Source organism: Hylobates moloch, unplaced genomic scaffold (genome assembly GCF_009828535.3).
Source record: "Hylobates moloch isolate HMO894 unplaced genomic scaffold, HMol_V3 SCAFFOLD_7, whole genome shotgun sequence".
NCBI classification, from domain to species: Eukaryota; Metazoa; Chordata; class Mammalia; order Primates; family Hylobatidae; genus Hylobates; species Hylobates moloch.
The window spans coordinates 99,659,401-99,678,835 of record NW_026652282.1 but is presented as its reverse complement, the minus strand read 5'-3'; the positions used below and the strand labels follow the sequence as shown (position 1 = coordinate 99,678,835).

The following is a 19,435-nucleotide window of genomic DNA, read 5'->3' as shown; positions in this document are numbered from 1 at the left end:
TAATATATATATAAATATATATAAAAGATAACAAGTATTAGTGAAGATGTGGATAAAATGAAACCCTGTACACTGTCGATGGGAATGTAAACTGGTGCACCTACTAGGAAAACCAGTATGAAAGTTCCTGAAAAAACTTAAAATAGAACTACCATATGATCCTGCAATTCCACTTCTGGGTATATATTTAAAGTAAATAAAATCAGCATGTCAGAGAGGTATCTGAACTCCCATGTTCACTGCAGCATTATTCACAACAGCCTAGACATGGAAACAACCTACATGTCCATTGACAGATGAATGGATAAAGAAAATGTGACATATACACACAACAGAATACTATTCAGTCATAAAAAGAAAATCCTGGCATTTGTGATAACATGAATGAAACTGGAAGACATTATGCTAAGTGAAATTAAGCCAGATACTTTTTGGACAAATACTACATAATGCCACTTATATGATGAATCTAGAAACATCAAACTCATAGAAGCAGAGTAGAACAGTGATTGCGAGGGCCTGTGGCTGGCGAAACAGGTGGTATTAGTCAAAGGACACAAAGTTTCACTTTCAAAATGATTGAGTTTGAGAGATCTATTATATAGCACAGTGCCTATGGTTTACAATACTGTATCGTATACTTAATAAATAAGAGGATGAGAATAAACTTTTATAGGTGATGCTTGGGTTACGGCACAGACTGTGGTGATGGTTTCATGCTTGTATACTTATCTCCAAACTCATTAAGTTCTATATAATAAATATATACAGCTTTTTGAATACCAATCATACCTCAATAAAGTGGTTTAAAAAATTAACTTATAGCCTAGCGCAGTGGCTCACGCTTGTAATCCCAACACTTTGGGAGGCCAAGGCGAGTGGATCACCTGAGGTCAGGAGTTCAAGACCTGCCTGATCAACATGGTGAAACCCCATCTCTACTAAATACAAAAAAAATTAGCCGGGAGTGGTGGTGCATGCCTGTAATCCCAGCTACTTGGGAGGCTGAGGCAGGGGAATTGCTTGAACCCAGGAGGCAGAGGTTGCAGTGAGCCAAGATTGTGCCACTGCACTCCAGCCTAGGCAACAATAGTGAAACTCTATCTAAAAAAAAAAAAACTTTATATTATAAAATTTACTTATTTTCTGTCTTCTTCCACTAGAATGTATGCTCCATTCTATTTTTGTCTCTTGTTCACAGATATTTTTGTCTCTTTTGTTCACTTACTATATCTCTAGCCCCTAGAACAGTGATTAATAAAAATAGTAGGCACTTAATATCTGTAGACTGAATGAAGACATAGTCCCAGACCTCAAGATGTCAACCACTGGAGCATAATGGTTAAAAACATAAGCTCTAGAGACAGAGCAGGGTTCTAATTCTGATGCTATGACTGTGTGAAATTGTTGAGTTACTTAACAGCTCTAAACCTTCATTTGTAAAGTGAGGCTATTAATAGTACCAAGACAAATCTGTATCAAATACTGCATACCGACATTTCACAAAAATTCTCTCACTCCCTTATAGTTAACTTCCTTTACCCAAGTCCTAGATTCTAATGATATACTCTCAGAAATTTTTTTTTTTTTTTTTGAGACGGAGTTTTGCTCTTGTCGCCCAGGCTGGAGTGCAATGGTGCGATCTCGGCTCACTGCAACCTCTGCCTCCCGGTTCAAGCAATTCTCCTGCTCCAGCCTCCTGAGCAGCTGGGATTATAGGCACATGCCACCATGCCCAGCTAATTTTCGTATTTTTAGTAGAGATCGGGTTTCACCATGTTGGCCAAGCTGGTCTTGAACACTTGACCTCAGGTGATCCATCTGCCTTGGCCTCTTCAAAGTGCTAGGATTACAGGCATGAGCCATCGCGCCTGGCCCAAAAAAATTTATTCAAGACAGGGTCTTGCTCTGTTACCCAGGCTGGAGTGCAGTGGTGATCACAGCTCACTGTAACCTCAAACTCCTGAGCTCAGGTGATCCTCATGCCTCAGCCTCTGAAGTAGCTGGACTACAGGTACATGCCACCACGCTTGGCTATTTTTTTTTAAATAGAGACATAGTCTTGTTACGTTACCCAGACTGGTCTCAAACTCCTGGACTCAAGCAATCCTCCTGCCTGGGCCTCCCAAAGTGCTGGGATTATAGGCATGAGCCACTGCACCTGGCCTATTCTCAAAAATTTTAAGCAGCAGTTAAATGCTATAACACCTATGCTAATGTTCCCTAGTCATGCACATTAAACATAAATTTGCAAGAAAAACATTAATTTCTAGGTAAACAGCATACTTACAGCTTCTAGTATCAAAAAGAAATTTTATACTTATTAAAATGGATACAGTATATTCATATTTGCAATCTGATGCAATTATCAATTCTTAGAAGCCATGAGGTCTAATAGTCTCTGCAAAACCCAACTATTAAAAAAATCTCTACTTTATAAGTGTCTAAAATAATGGAGCATATTAAACATGCATCTCTTCCTTTCTTACATTTATTGAGCTAATTTTGAAAATTAACAGAAACAGAAAACAGCCAGAATTCTAGGCTTGGCATTACCAATGCATAGGTGAGTGATCTTGGGTACATCACTCTGTATGTTCAACTGTACAATACTTTTATATCTTATATTTCACACAGATGCTAAGACAAAAGACTGAAAAAGTACTTCAAAAGAGATGAAAAAGATATCACTATCATAAGAAAAAAAAGAATACACACATCAGGAACATAAACTCCATTGTGTTTACTGTGCCTCACTGTGGCTAGCACTAGGTTAAAAGATAATTCCTGGTGTCAAACTCTAATGGCATGTGAAATAGAAACCTCTTTTAACTGTCCCCAAATAAAATGACAGAAGGGAAACAAACCCCAAATGATCTCTTCCCGAAAACAATGGATATAAATGTTATTTCTCATGTAAAAAGGCTTTGTATTCAATAAAATTGTGAGTTACTTAGGTCTGTTTGGGGTTAGATGGATATAGTTAAGGATCTATAAGTAGGATTGCTGAAATAAGCACAATAAAAGATACAACAGATAGTCTCTATTTTTAATAGTAATCAATGCCTGGAAACTGTATGGTAAATTAAACTAATAAAGCAAGCCCTTTTCCCTAAAGCAAAGCAGTTAAAATTATCACTGCTACATTAGTCAGTGAGGCTTTATGGAGGAAGTGGGCCATGAAGAATGGGCATACTTTGAATAGAAAGATGATCAAGGCATCCAAATAAGGGGAACAATAGGAATAAAGGTCCACAGGCAGGCAGGAATTCAACATGATTACAGGCCTGCTACAATCAGGAATGGAATTAGATTCCAAGGATACTAAAATCTGTGAAGTACAGTTCTTTGCCTTCAATCAGCCCAGAGCCTAGCCAGGGAGACTAACAAGAAAGACTTGGTAATATCAGTATAAAAGTACCTATGATGTACTATTACAATACAAATGAAGAACAATTTTACCTGCTGGATTTGGGGAAAATAATAAGATATTTGAGCTGAATCTTGAAAGATAAGTAGGGCTTTGCCCTGTGAAGGCAAAGCAAACAACAGGGACAGAGACATGAAAGTGAAAGTGCTTAGTGTACGGACCCGTATCAGGCATGGCTGGTAGGATGCACTGGCACTAGGGAATTGGAACTGAGTCAAAAGTTAAGATTAGGCAATATAGGGAAGAATCTTATTGCAGAGTAGATAAAGGGCTGTCAAAAGATTTTAAACCACAAGGCTGGGCATGGTGGCTCACACCTGTAATCCCAGCACTTTGGGGGGCCGAGGTGGGAGGATCACTTGAGGTCAGGAGTTTAAGACCAGCCTGGCCAACATGGTGAAACCCTATCTCTACTAAAAACACAAAAATTAGCTGGGCATGGTGGTGAGTGCCTGTAATCCCAGTTATTTGGGAGGCTGAGGCAGGAGAACCCCTTGAACCAGGGAGGCGGAGGTTGCAAATGAGCCGAGATCATGCCACTGCACTCCAGCCTCAGCGACAGAGCGAGACTCTGTCTCAAAAAAAAGAAAAAAAAAATTTTAAACCACACAATGGCACAGTCAATCTGTTTTGAAAAACCTGGCTAGCTGGTGGCAGTGTAGCAAATGAATTGGGTAGAGACCAGAGGCAGAAAAAACAATTAGGAGACTATGGCAAGCATTTAAATGAGTGTTGAAGACCTAGACGATGTGTGTGACAATTAGGGATGAGGGGGTAAGTTCCATAGGTATTTGTGAGTGGGGGTAGAGTGGCTAGGAATTTGTTACTAATTTGAAATGTGGGTAAGGAAGAAAAAGTAATGGAGTATTTTTGATTGAGTTAAAAAGGTAACTTGTAGATGTTGATGCCACTAAACAAGGTTCAGAAGTGAGGAGAAGCAGGTTTGTGGGTGAATGATGAAAATATTTCAATGAATGATCATAAAGATGACAGATTTAAGTTTAAAGTAGCAATAATTACAGTAAGTTTAAATGGTATAAATGTACCAATTAAAAAACAGAAACTGGCAGAGTGGTTAAAAAAAACATGGTCTAACTATATGCTATCTCTAAGAAACATTTTAAACACAATGGGATGCCATCATGGCAGACAGGAGGCAGGACTAGATTGCAACTCCTACTCAGATGGACAGAGCAGCATGCGGAGGCTCACACCATGAATTTTAGCTGTAGATCAACTCCAAGAAAGAACCAGGAATCCCAAGAGAACCCACAGACCCTCTGAAGGAAGCAGAATGCTCCTGCAGGATGCAGGAGACACCCCGAATACTCTGAGTGCTCAAACTGCAGAAGTGGGAGAGGGAGATCCTCCTCTCCCGAACACACACCCCCAGTGGGGAAACTGAACGTCTGTTTGCAGGAGAAGTTTCTGACCTTACCTGGAGCTGAGTCAATTTAGAGAGCCCAATGAAATATAGAAGTAGAGGAAGCAGCAGGAAAGCCCTGGGAGCTCGCTGGGTCTTCAAGCAGGCCATTCCTGCCTGGCACCACAGGGATCCTTCGGGAGGGCAGCCAGAGGAATAGGAGGGGAAACACTATAGGGAGAAGGAAGTCTCCAGCTGAACTTTGTAACAATTTGAACTGGCAAGAAGCCTCCTGGCCAGAAAGGGGAGGGCACGAATCTGGTGTGCAGACTCCATAGGTCGGGGAAGAACCAAGCCTTTTTGTTTTGCATCTGGGAGGTGGGTAGCCTGGGGCAAGTTCTCAGGCCCAGATCCCATACTGCCTGGAAACAGACTTGGAGCTGTTGAGAGGGCATGGTGGGAGTGAGATTGGCCCTTCGGTTTGCGTGGGAGCTGGGTGAGGCCTGTGACTGCCAGCTTTCACCCGCTTCCCTGACAACCTGCATGACTCAGCAGAGGCAGCCATAATCCTCCTAGGTACGCAACTTCATTGACCTGGGAACATCACATCCATCCCCCACAGCAGCCTCAGCAAGACCCAACCAAGGAGATTCTCAGCTCAGACACACCTAGCCCTCCCCCCGCCTGATGGGCCTTCCTTATCCACCCTAGTAGCTGAAGACAAAGGGCATATACTCTTGAGAGTTCTAGGGCCCCACCCACCACCATTTCCAATCCATACTACCATAGCTTGATGCTCTGGAGGTGGGAAAGTGCCACCTCCCAGCAGAAGGCCAACCAGCACAAAAATAGAACATTAAACCACCAAAGCTAAGAACCCTCACAGAGTCCATTTCACCCGTCTGCCACTTCCACTGATACAGGTGTTGGTATCCACGGCTGAGAGACCCATAGACGGTTCACATCACAGGACTCTCTGCAGACAACCTCCAGTACCAGCTCAGAGCTGGGTAGACTTGCTGGGTGGCTAGACCCAGAAGAGAGATAACAATCACTGCAGCTCGGCTCACAGGAAGCCACATCCATAGGAAAAAGGGAAGAGTACTATATCAAGGGAACACCCCGTGGGACAAACGAATCTGAACAACAGCCTTCAGCCCTAGACTCTGACAGAGCCTACCCAAATGAGAAGGAACCAGAAAACTAACTCTGGTAATATGACAAAACAAGGCTCTTTAACAACCCCCCAAAAATCACACTAGTTCATCAGCAATGCATCCAAACCAATAAGAAATCCCTGATTTACCTGAAAAAGAATTCAGGAGGTTAGTTATTAAGTTAATCTGGGAGGCGCCAGAGAAAGGCAAAGCCCAATGCAGGGAAATCCAAAAAACGATACAAGAAGCGAAGGGAGAAATATCCAAGGAAATGGATAGCATAAAGAAAAAAAAACAATAAAAACTTCAGGAAACACTGTACACACTTATAGAAATGCAAAATGCTCTGGAAAGTCTCAGCAATAGAATTGAACAAGCAGAAGAAAGAAATTCAGAGCTCAAAGACAAGGTCTTCAAATTAACCCAGTACAACAAAGACAAAGAAAAAAGAATAAGAGAATATGAACGAAGCCTCTACGAGGTCTGGGATTATGTTAAACAACCAAACCTAAGAATAATTGATGTTCCTGAGGAAGAAGAGATGTCTGAAAGTTTGAAAAACATATTTGGGGGAATAATCAAGGAAAACTTCGCCGGCCTTGCTCAAGACCTAGACATTCAAATACAAGAAGCACAAAGAACAAGTGGGAAATTCATCACAAAACGATCATCGCGTAGGCACATTGTCATCACGTTATCTAAAGTTAAGACAAAGGAAAGAATCTTAAGAGCTGTGAGACAAACGCACCAGGTAATGTATAAAGGAAAACCTAACAGATTAACAGCAGATTTCTCAGCAGAAACCCTGCAAGCTAGAAGGGATTGGGGCCCTATCTTCAGCCTCCTCAAACAAAACAATTATCACTAAGAATTTTGTATCCAATAAAACTAAGTATCATATGTGAAGGAAAGATACAGTCGTTTTCAGACAAACAAATGCTGAGAGAATTTGCCACTACCAAGCCACCACTACAAGAACTGCTAAAAGGAGCTCTAAATCTTGAAACAAATCCTGGAAACACATTAAAACAGAACCTCTTTAAAGCATAAATCATACAGAACCTATAAAACAGAAATGGAAGTTAAAAAGCAAAAACAAAAAAAACCAAGGTACACAGGCAACAAGTAACACTATGAGGTATCTCACATCTCAATACTAACATCGAATGTTAAGTGGCCTAAATGCTCCACTTAAAAGATACAGAGATGCAGAATGGATAAGAACTCACCAACCAACTATCTGCTGTCTTCAGGAGACATAAGGACTCAAATAAACTTAAAGGGGTGGTAAAAGGTGTTTCATGCAAATGGACACCAAAAGCGAGCAGGGGTAGCTATTCTTATATCAGACAAAACAAACTTTAAAGCAACAGCATTTAAAAGAGACAAAGAGGGACATGATATTACAGTAAAAGGCCTTGTCCAACAGGAAAATATCACAATCCTAAATATTTATGCACCTACGACTGGAGCTCCCAAATTTATAAAACAATTACTAATAGACCTAAGAAATGAGATAGACGGCAACACAATAGTAGTTGGGGACTTCAATACTCCACTGACAGCACTAGACAGGTCATCAAGGCAGAAAGTCGACAAAGAAACAATGAATTTAAACTATATCTTGAAACAAATGGACTTAACAGATATATATACAGAACATTCCATCCAACAACTGCAGAATACACATTCTATTCAACAGCGCATGGAACTTTCTCCAAGATAGACCACATGATAGGCCATAAAACGAGCCTCAATAAATTTAAGAAAATTGAAATTATATCAAGTGTTCTCTCAGACTACAGTGGAATAAAACTGGAAACGAACTCCAAAAGGAACCTTCAAAACCATGCAAATACATGGAAATAAAATAACCTGCTCCTGAATGAGCACTGGATCAAAAATGAAATCAAGATGGAAATTAAAAAATTCTTTGAACTGAATGACAATAATGAAACAATCTATCATAACCTTTGGGATACAGCAAAGGTGGTGCTAAGAGGAAAGTTCATAGCCCTATAAATGCCTACATCAAAAAGACTCAAAGAGCACAAACTGACATTCTAAGGTCACACTTCAAGGAACTAGAGAAACAAGAACAGACCAAACCCAAAGCCAGCAGAAGAAAGGAAATTACCAAGATCAGAGCAGAATTAAACAAAATTGAAACAAAAAACACAAAAGACAAATGAAACACAAAGCTGGTTCTTTGAAAAGATAAATAAAATTGATAGACTGTTAGCAAGATTAACCAAGAAAATAAGAGAGAACATCCAAATAACCTCATTAAGAAGAGAAACGGGAGATATTACAACTGACATCACTGAAATACAAAAGATCATTCAAGGCTACTATGAACACCTTTATGCATATAAACTAGAAAACCTAGAAGAGATGGATAAATTCCTGGAAAAATACAACCCTCCTAGCTTAAATTAGGAAGAGTTAGATACCCCGAACAGACCAATAACAAGCAACGAGATTGAAATGGTAATTTAAAAATTATCAACAAAAAAAAACAGTCCAGGACTGGCCGGACACAGTGGCTCATGCCTGTAATCCCAGCACTTTGGGGGGCCGAGGCAGGCAGATCACCTGAGGCCAGGAGTTCAAGACTAGCCTGGCCAACATGTTGAAACCTCGTCTCCACTAAAAATACAAAAACTAGCCAGGCATGGTGGTGTGTGCCTGTAATCCCAGCTACCAGGAAGGCTGAGGCAGGAGAATCCCTGGAACCCAGGAGGCAGAGGCTGCAGTGAGCTGAGATCGCACCACTGCACTCCAGCCTGGGTGACAGAGTGACACTCCATCTCAAAAAAAGTCCAGGACCAGATGGATTCACAGCAGAATTCTACCAGACATTCAAAGAAGAATTTGTAACAATTCTTTTGACACTATTCCACAAGATAGAAAAAGAGGGAATCCTCCCTAATTCATTCTATGAAGCCAGCATCACCCACTAATACCAAAATCAGGAAAGGACACAACCAAAAAAGAAAACTACAGACCAATATCCCTGATGAACATAGATGCTAAAATCCTTAACAACATACTAGCTAACCAAATCCAACAACATATCGAAAAGATAATCCACCAAGTTCAAGTGGGTTTCACAGCAGGGATGCAAGGATGGTTTAACATATGCAAGTCAATAAATGTGATACACCACATAAACATAATTAAAAACAAAAATCACATGATCACCTTAACAGATGCAGAAAAAGCATTCGACAAAATCCAGCATCCTTTATGATTAAAACTCTCAGCAAAATCAGCATACAGGGGACATACCTCAGTGTAATAAAAGCCATCTATGACAAACCCACAGCCAACATAATACTGAATGGGGAAGAATTGAAAGCATTCCCTCTGAGAACTGGAACAAGACAAGGATGCCCACTCTTGCCACTCCTCTTCAACATAGTACTGGAAGTCCTAGCCAGAGCAATCAGACAAGAGAAAGAAATAAAGGGCATTCAAATCAGTAAAGAGAAAGTCACTGTTTGCTGACGATATGATCGTTTACCTCGAAAACCCTAAAGACTCCTCCAGAAAGCTCCCAGAACTGATAAAAGAATTCAGCACAGTTTCCAGATACAAGATTAATGTACACAAATCAGTAGCTCTTGTATACACCAACAGCAACCAAGCGAAGAATCAAATCGATAACTCAATCACTTTTTTTTTTTTTTTTGAGATGGAGTCTCGCTCTGTCGCCCAGGCTGGAGTGCAGTGGCGCAATCTCAGCTCACTGCAAGCTCCGCCTCCCGGGTTCACGCCATTCTCCTGCCTCAGCCTCTCCGAGTAGCTGGGACTACAGGCGCCCGCCACCACGCCCGGCTAATTTTTTGTATTTTTAGTAGAGACAGGGTTTCACCGTGGTCTTGATCTCCTGACCTCGTGATCCGCCCGCCTCGGCCTCCCAAAGTGCTGGGATTACAAGCATGAGCCACCGTGCCCGGCCTCAATCACTTTTACAATAGCTGCAAAAAAATAAAATACTTAGGAACATACCTAACCAAAGAGGCGAAAGACATCTACAAGGAAAACTACAAAACGCTGCTGAAAGAAATCATAGATAACACAAACAAATGGAAACATATCCCATGCTCATGGATGGGTAGAATCAATATTGTGAAAACGGCCATACTTCAAAAAGCAATCTACAAGTTCAATGCAATCCCCATCAAAATACCACCATCATTCTTCACAGAATTAGAAAAAACAATTCCAAAATTCATATGGAACCAAAAGAGCCCACACAGCCAAAGCAAGACTAAGCAAAAGAACAAATATGGAGGCGTCACACTTACTGATTTCAAACTATACTATAAGGCCATAGTCACCAAGACAGCACGGTACTGGTATAAACATAGGCACACAGACCAATAGAAAACAATAGAGAACCCAGAAATAAACCCAAATATTTACAGCCAACTGATCTTTGACAAAGCAAACAAAAACATAAAAAGTGGGGAAAGGACACCCTTTTCAACAAATGGTGCTGGGATAATTGGCTAGCCACATGTAGGATAATGAAACTGGATCCTCATCTCTCACTTTATACAAAAATCAACTCAAGAGGGATTAAGGACTCAAATCTAAGACCTGAAAGCACAAAAATTCTAGAAGATAACATTGGAAAAACCCTTCTAGACATTGGCTTAGGCAAGGATTTCATGACCAGGAACCCAAAAGCAAATGCAATAAAAATAAATAGTTGGGACTTAATTAAACTAAAGAGCTTTTGCACAGCAAAAGAATAGTCAGCAGAGTAAACAGACAACCCACAGAGTGGGAGAAAATCTTCACAATCTATACATCCAACTAAGGACTAACTAATATCCAGAATGAACAACAAACTCAAACAAATCAGTAAGAAAAAAACAGTCCATCAAAAAGTGGGCTAAGGACATAAATAGACAATTCTCAAAAAAAAAAAAAAAAACAAATGGCCAACAAACGTATGAAAAAATGCTCAACATCACTAATAATCAGGGAAATGCAAATCAAAATCACAGTGTGATACCATCTTACTCCTGCAAGAATGGCCGTAATAAAAAATAAAAAAATAGATGTTGGCATGGATGCAGTGATCAGGGAACACTTCTACACTGCTAGTGGGAATGTAAACTAATACAACCACTATGGAAAACAGTGCAGAGATTCCTTAAAGAACTAAAAGTAGAAATAACATTTGATCCATCAATCCCACTATTGGGTATCTACTCAGAGGAAAAGAAGTCATTATTAGAAAAAGATACTTGCACACGCACGTTTATAGCAGCACAATTTGGAATTGCAAAAACGTGGAACCAACCCAAATGCCCATCAATCAACGAGTGGATAAAGAAAACTGGTATGTATACATGATGGAATACTACTCAGCCATAAAAAGGAATGAATTAACAGCATTTGCAGCAACCTGGATGAGATTGGAGACTATTATTCTAAGAGAAGTAACTCAGGAATGGAAAACCAAATATTGTATGTTCTCACTGACATGTGGGAGCTAAACTATGAGGACGCAAAGATGTAAGAAAGATACAATGGACTTTGGGGACTTGGGAGGAAGAGTGGGAGGGGGGTGAGGAATAAAAGACTACAAATAGGTGCAGCATATACTGCTTGGGTGATGAGTGCACCAAAACCACTAAAGAACTTATGTAACCAAATACCACCTGTACCCCAATAACTTATGGATTAAAATAATTAAATAAAAATTAAAATAAAAAAATATTTCTATGAATGACCATCACCATCTAGCTAACTACTCAAGCCAGATACCTGTGATTCATCCTAGGCTACTCACTTTTACTACCCCAGCTAATCAGTCACCAAGTCCTACAAATTAGACTTATTTTACATCTCTCAATTCAGCTTATCTTTACAGTTTCTAGCTCTACTGGTATCATAATCATCAAAATCGGAAGTAGCCATTTCTCTGGGTTGATAGCCTCTTACATGGTCTCCCTGTCTCTAACCTGAAGCCCCCACCTAGTCTATCCTTCACAATACTACCAGAATACCCTTTCTAAAACAAAAATCTGAACATGGTAATTATGCCTCTGAGTGAAATCCTTCAAAGCCCCACCCTGCTCCCAGTAGTTTGCAGGATAAAGTTCCATCTTGGTTTATCACAAAAAGTCATTTAAAATTCCACTCCTGCCTACCTCTCCCACCAATCTCACACATGCGCCTTTCCCAGCCATGTGTAATTCCTTGTAGTACCTTTAACATACTAGCCTCCATGCTTTTGTACTTGCTATTCCCTGTGTCTGGCACGCTCCTTCCTTTCTTCTCTCATATAGCTAAATCCTAGCTCAAATAACAAGTTTCCAGGAAACTATTCCTAACACTGTGATTTATAAGGCTAACCTATTTTTGTGTAATACCTTCTGTAGAATATCACCATCTAATACTGTAATTGTGAGTTTACCCATTTCACTAGTCCACAAGATCCCTGAGGACAGATAATATGTCTCATTTGATTTTATAGCATGTAGCAGTGTCTGCCACATATAGCAGGCACTCAGAAAACATTTGTTGAAGGAATTTAGTTTTGGACCTATTAGTTGATGTGGTTGAATTACATGTAGGTAGAGAGATCCTATATATTATGTGAAAAGGCAGCAAGCACAATAATGTTCCTGTTTAAAAATCATAAAGTTACTGAGAGTAAACAAAGAACTACAGATCTAAAGCCAGTTCAGGACTAGAAGAAGAGCATAAATATGTCTATTGAAAATGGCCAAGAACAGACCCTGAGAAACAGTAAATGTAAGGAGATGGAAGAAGAAACAGTGGGAGTATAAGAGAACAAGGAAAAACAGAACCATGGAAAGCCACGAGAAGGAGAAAATGTAGTGTCAAATACTGGAGCCAGTGAAATCTCAGGAAAATACTGTTGAGCAGGTAGACATTTTAGGTTCTCTTGTTTATATCACCCTTACCTAATGTAACACACAAAAAGCACAGGTGACAACTTAGTACAATATTGTGTATTCTGCTTTTTAGGTTTAAAATTGGTTATACTTAACCTTCTAGCTCTAAAACCAAATGAAAATCATTAAGATACCTTATCTGAAACTGTGATAAAGTGTTTATTAAACCAAGAAGATTAGAAAATTAAAATACTTAAATATCTTTTTTCTGTCCTTAATTACCTCTTATTTGGGTATCTATTATCATTATTTAAAAAATGTCTAACATGGATTTGAGGGGAGGGGCTTTTGTATTATTTAAGTTTACATTAGTGGTATAGTACCCTGAGCAATAGTATTCACTGTCTGGCAACCTTTAAACATCAAAAATTTTCATTTGCTAATTTCTTCTAATTGAAGAAACTCTTGTTTCTAATGATACATCTTAATTTTAATTAAGTGTCTTCATGCAACTGTAGTTTCTGATACACAAAAATACTTTATGGTAAACAAATTAAATCATACCTGAAAACATAGTAACCATAAAATAAGCATACCCCTGTATCTGTATCCGATTTTGATGAACTTAGACTTTCCTGAGAGGGTGATGGGGACACACGTCCTAAAAACAACATAATAATTGTAAAAAACCATGTATGTACACACACAGACCCACCAAAATATAACATTCAAAAGTAATGACACAGCAATGTCTAATAGTTAGAGAACATAGTATTCTAGAAAAATACTAACAATTGAGGTATAACCCTATAAGAGCCACAATATTTGTTTTAATCATTTTTACATAAAAACTTCATAAAATGGCTTAACCATTTCCCTACTTTAGTAAACAAAACACTGTTAAATCCTCAGTATTCGAATAGAACACATTCTTATTAATCATGGCAAGTAGCAAGAGGAACAATAAAGGAACAGAAAGGGTCAGGGCTGGGGTTAGTCTCAAGGGCCACTGAAAATAGTCTTTTTGCTCTTGGCAGGGCAGTAAAAGAAATGACACACAGCTAGGACTAGAAAAACTCACCATATAGTAAACACAGTTTAACTTCTTGTCAAATTATTATCATCTTCAACTAAGTATTGAAACATAATGCAAGCAATACACACAGGATTTACTCAAGTATATGAGGCCTAGCTTGCCAGTTTAGTGAATCTCCCTAGACTTCTATGTTCCTCAAATTGCTGCTTTGACTATATACTCTCACCCATGGCCATCTTTTTTCTCCTTTCTCCTAGGCTTTACTTCTCGTTTGCAGCCTTACTTGATGGCAGGGAGGGTGTGCAAAAAACTTATTACACAGTTAAATAGTTATTAGAAAAGAATCCTATGAACTTAAAGCCCAAATTTACATCAATTCTATATACTTTCCTGATAACGTCATGATACATAAATATCTGTACATAGTTGTAATCAGTGTGTACATAATGTTCTGAGGCTTCTCTTTTCAACATTTTTTCATATATCCCTTGATATATTGACAATTCACATTTATTTTCCATGACTCTTTCCTTAATCATTTTTACTTACTGGATATATATGATTTTCATTCTTTTTCCAGTTTAATTAGCAATTCTATTTTAACCTAGGATAGAACTGAAGGTTGCCAGAGGAAACCAAATAATATGTTCTCAATAGTTGATGAAATTAACTACACACTACACCTGGAAAGGGATAAATCAAAAGCTTTGTGGCAGCTCTTTTCATTGGGTTTAGAGACTTTTTGCCATTGACGTCTGTCTTACTTTCAAATTTTTGGCTATTATCATAAGTAGTGGTTGCTGCAAATGACCGCCAGAAAAGTAGGGCATCAGTATACCTAAAATGTAAAAACTTCAGGTTTCTGTAGATTTTTAAATAGATGAAAAATACCTTCAGTATTGTATTTCATTCGCATATTATTGAAATAGTCAAAAGCATTTTTTAAAGCCCATATTCTCACTACATTGTCTTGTCCAGCTGAGGCAAGTAATCGGCCACAGTGAGAAAATTTCATGGTCCAAACAGCTCCCTATGAAAACAGAAGAAGTTTCAAAGTTAATACTTTACACCTTTAGAGACTTTACTTTTGGCCTGGCACAGTGGCTCATGTCTGTAATCTCAGCACTTTGGGAGGCTGAGGCAGGTGGATCACCTAAGGTCAGGAGTTCGAGACCATCCTGGCCAACATGGTAAAACCCCATCTCTGCTAAAAATACAAAAATTAGCTGGGCATAGTGGCGGGCACCTGTAATCCCAGCCACTTGGGAGGCTGAGGCAGGAGGATCGCTTGAACCTGGGAGGTGAAGGGTGCAGTGAGCCAAGACCGCGCCATTGCACCCCAGCCTGGGCAACAAAAGCGAAACTCAATCTAAAAATAATAATAAATAAAATAAAATAAAATAGAGACATTACTTTAAAGCCAAAGTTTAAAATTATGCCAAATTACATATACTAAGATAACGCTCAAATTGCTAACACTACTTAAGTCCAAAAGTTCAACGGTGCTATAATAACACAAAAGTAGACTTTCAGAAGAAAGGTAGGGTAAGATAGTCGTAGTGTTCCATAATCTAAACTAACAACTTCAAGAACTCAAACCCTGTCCACATATTAACAGAAATGGGAGTTCTAAAGTTCTAAAGTGAAAGAAATCTTCACTGGAAAAGCACAAATCCTAGTTGGGGATCTTAGTCCCCTAGCTGAATGTAAAGATGGGTGGCAGAGCCCTCAGCAAAGCACTAACAACTGAGCAGGATTGAGGAAGACTAAAGCCCACCTTGGCAGTGACCTGTATAGCATCGAGCACTTAGAAGTATTACAGTTTTGGAATGGGCTGGGCGTGGTGGCACACACCTGTAATCCCAGCACTTTGGGAGGTCCAGGTGGGTGGATCACTTGAGCTCAGGAGTTTGAGACTAGCCTGGGCAACATGGCAAAACCCCATCTCTACAAAAAAATACAAAAAATTAGCCAGGCATGGTGGTGTGCACCTGTGGTCCCAGTTACTCAGGAGGCTGAGGAGGGAGGACTGCTTGAGCCCAGGAGGCAGAGGCTGCAGTGAGCTGAGATCCCACCCCTGCACTCCAGCCTGGGTGACAGAGCGAGACTTTGCCACAAAAAGAAAAAAAAAAAAAGGTAGTTGTATTGGAATGGTGTGGTCTCATCCTACTTTTCTCTCTAGAAACAAGGTTTCAAAGTATATGACCAGAATCTCTAGATACTGTAAACAGTAGGAAAGTATGTGTGTGTGTGGTGGGGGTGGAGGAGCAGGGAGAAAGAACACGAACCTCTTAAGTTGGAAAGACCAAATCTTATTACAAGAAATACTATTATATACACATTCAGATGTATCAAAAAGATTATGCCACGGCCCATTTATTGAAATAGCCATTCACTTCTACAAAATTCAAGTGTATTAAAAATGAGTCATTTGGAGCCTACTATGATGAGATTTTATTTAAAACAGGAAATAACGAGTCAATACAGTACTAGGAAATTCATCAATTTCCTTAAGGAAAATACTAAAATCAACTCAAACATTTATCTATAGATTGTAAACATCAAAATTCAAATTTGAATTTGGTTGCCAGCCAATATATTTATGGTTGCTTCATTCCAGTTAAGCCAACTTTTAGACTTAAAATGTAAACAGATTCCCTGATCAAGGGCACAGTATTATTTATTCAGTTCTAAATTTTATCACTACCTTCCTTGTGTTCCTAGCATTTTCAGGGGTTAACTGCAATACAGTTTGTGCTATTGCATCTACATTGGTACATTTGAACTCTAAAGGAGAACTTGAACTTTTACCTCTCTCCTTGTTTTAGCTGAATATCTCACTTTACAACATATATTGACCTTCTGATATATTTTGTAAATTATTTAAAATATGGTTGGGAACATTTTAAACATTTTTCAAAGTTACAGACCACCCTCTAATTTAACTGCTTTAAAGTTTGGTGCCTTTGCATAGGTTTCTTAGTGATACAGGCTGAGAGTTTACTTATTCAATAACTCCTTTTTTTCCTTTTTTTTTTTTTTTTTTGATGGAGTCTTTTACTCTGTAGCCCAGGCTGGAGTGCAGTGGCACAATGTCGACTCACCACAACCTCTGCCTCCTGGGTTCAAGCAATTCTCCTGCCTCAGCCTCCCAAGTAGCTGGGATTACAGGCACCCGCCACCATGCTCGGCTAATTTTTATATTTTTCGTAGAGACAGGGTTTCGCCATGTTGGTCAGGCTGGTCTCAAACTCCTGACCTCAAGTGATCCGCCTGTCTTGGCCTCCCAAAGTGCTGGGATTACAGGCGTGAGCCACTGCACCTGGCCGATAAGTCGCTTCTGGAATAATTCAGAGATAGACTCTGCATTACCTATTCATTAAATCATGTTAACATAAATTCACTGTTCTTGAGTCAGGCTAGCAAAGTTACATACATAGAAAGAGATAGTTTTGTAGAAGCCAAAGTATTTCTCTTAACAAAAACAGTATCAATCCTAAAAAATGAAAAAGTTGCTTACCATATGTTCACCACTAAGATCTTGCACCACTTTGATCTGATCAAAATCATATGGTCCTTTGAAACCGTGTGCTGCTTTGAATTTAACTGGTCTTGTGTATGGCATTCCTTCATCATCACTTGATGAAGGATCATCTTGATCAGTATGAAACACTGAACAGAAAAGCAACAGAAATCACTACTAGCTAATGTAGATATTGCTACTATCATAATTTCATATTTCCTGCATACCAAGAAAATTCATTAAATGGAAGAGTAAAATTTATTTATTATATAACATACTGGTTAAAAACATGGAGTCTAATGCCAGACTGCCAGGTTCAAATCCAGCTCTGTCATTTATTATCTGTGTGACCACAGGCAAGTTACTCAACTTTCGATACCTCTTAGTTTTCTCATCTATCAAATGGGGATAATGATGGTACTTACCTCATAGGGTTTCTATGGGATTAAATGAATACAGGTAAAAGTGCTTAGTACAGTCCCAGGCACTGAATAAGTACTAAGTAAGTTTCATTAAATAAAACAAATGAGTACAATAATGACAAAGGCATAGGAGGTTAAGATATGTGCAAATTTAGAAAATTTACCTAATCAAAAAAATTTATTTATTTATTTTTATACAGACGGGGGTCTCACTATGTTGCCCAAGCTGGTCTCCAACTCCTGGGCATAAGTGATCCTCCTGCCTTAGCCTTCCAAAGTGTTGGGATTACAGATATGAGCCACCATACCCAGCCCTACCTAATTTTGAAAATATAGTTATTCCCCAGTATCCATGGCAGGACCTGCTATGGTACCAAAATCTGCGAATGCTCAAATCCCTTAACATAAAATGGCACGGTATTTGCATATAACCTATGCACATCCTTTCATGTACTTGCTTTCTTTTTTAAAGACAGGGTCTCAGGTTGGAGTGCAGTGGTGCAATCATAGCTCATTGCAGCCCTGAACTCTTGGGCTCAAGCAATCCTGCTCCTCGGCCTTCTGAGTAGCTGGGACTATAGGTACATGTCACTACACTAAGCTAATTTTTATTTTTTAGTAGAGACAGGGTCTCACTATGTTTGACCAGGCTAGTCTCGAACTCCTGGCCTCAAGCGGCTCTCCTGTCTTGGCCTCTCAAAGTACTGGAATTATAAGCATGAGCCACCATGCCTTGCCCTGTATACTTTAAATAATCTCTAGATTACTTATAATATCTACTGCAGTGTAAATGTTATATAAATAGTTGTTATTTTTTCTATTATGTTTTATTGTTGTATTGTTATTTTTTATACATTTTAAAAAATATTTTTCTATCTGTGGTTGTTTGAATCCCTCCATGTGGAACCCATGGATATGGAGGACTGACTGTATTTGTAAAAACCAAATAGCTGGCCAGGCACGGTGGCTCACGCTTGTAATCCCAGAGCTTTGAGAGGCTGAGGTGGGCAGATCACCTGAGGTCATGAGTTCGAGACCAGCTTGGGCAACATGGTGAAACCCTGTCCCTACTAAAAATACAAAAATTAGCCAGGTGTGGTGGCAGGTGCCTGTAATCCCAGCTACTCAGGAGGCTGAGGCAGGAGAATTGTTTGAACCCAGGAGGCAGAGGTTGAAGTGAGCCGAGATCGTGCCACTGTACTCCAGCCTGGGTGACACAGCGAGACTCCATCTCCAAAAAAAAAAAAAAAAAGCCTTGTCCAGACGTGGTGGCTCATGCCTGTAATTCCAGCACTTTGGGAGGTAGAAGTGGGTGGATCACCTGAGGTCAGGAGTTCGAGACCAGCCTGGCCAACATGGTGAAACCCTGTCTCTGCTAAAAATACAAAAATTAGCCAGGTGTGGTGGTGTGTGCCTATAACCCCAGCTACTTGGTAAGCTGAGGCAGGAGAATGGCTTGAACCCAGGAGACGGAGGTTGCAGTGAGCCAAGATCATGCCATTCCACTCCAGTCTGGGTGACAGAGCGAGACTTTCTCAAAAAACAAACAAACAAACAAAACAAACAAACAAAAAAACCCAAAACCAAATAGCCTTAAAAAACTAATTTATGGCTGGATGC

The 19,435-nt window shown here is 39.5% G+C and overlaps 1 protein-coding gene across 1 annotated transcript in view; it reads right to left on the bottom strand.

Annotated features, from left to right (window-relative positions):
- WDR44 (WD repeat domain 44) overlaps window positions 1–19,435 on the bottom strand; it is a 101,651-nt gene that overhangs the window by 27,489 nt on the left and 54,727 nt on the right. Inside the window, exons 10-12 of the mRNA XM_032757507.2 lie at window positions 17,391–17,542; window positions 14,762–14,900; window positions 13,431–13,495 (exon numbers count right to left, since the gene is read on the bottom strand). Coding sequence (XP_032613398.1) covers window positions 13,431–13,495; window positions 14,762–14,900; window positions 17,391–17,542 — 356 coding nt within the window. The remainder of the gene's footprint in view (window positions 1–13,430; window positions 13,496–14,761; window positions 14,901–17,390; window positions 17,543–19,435) is intronic.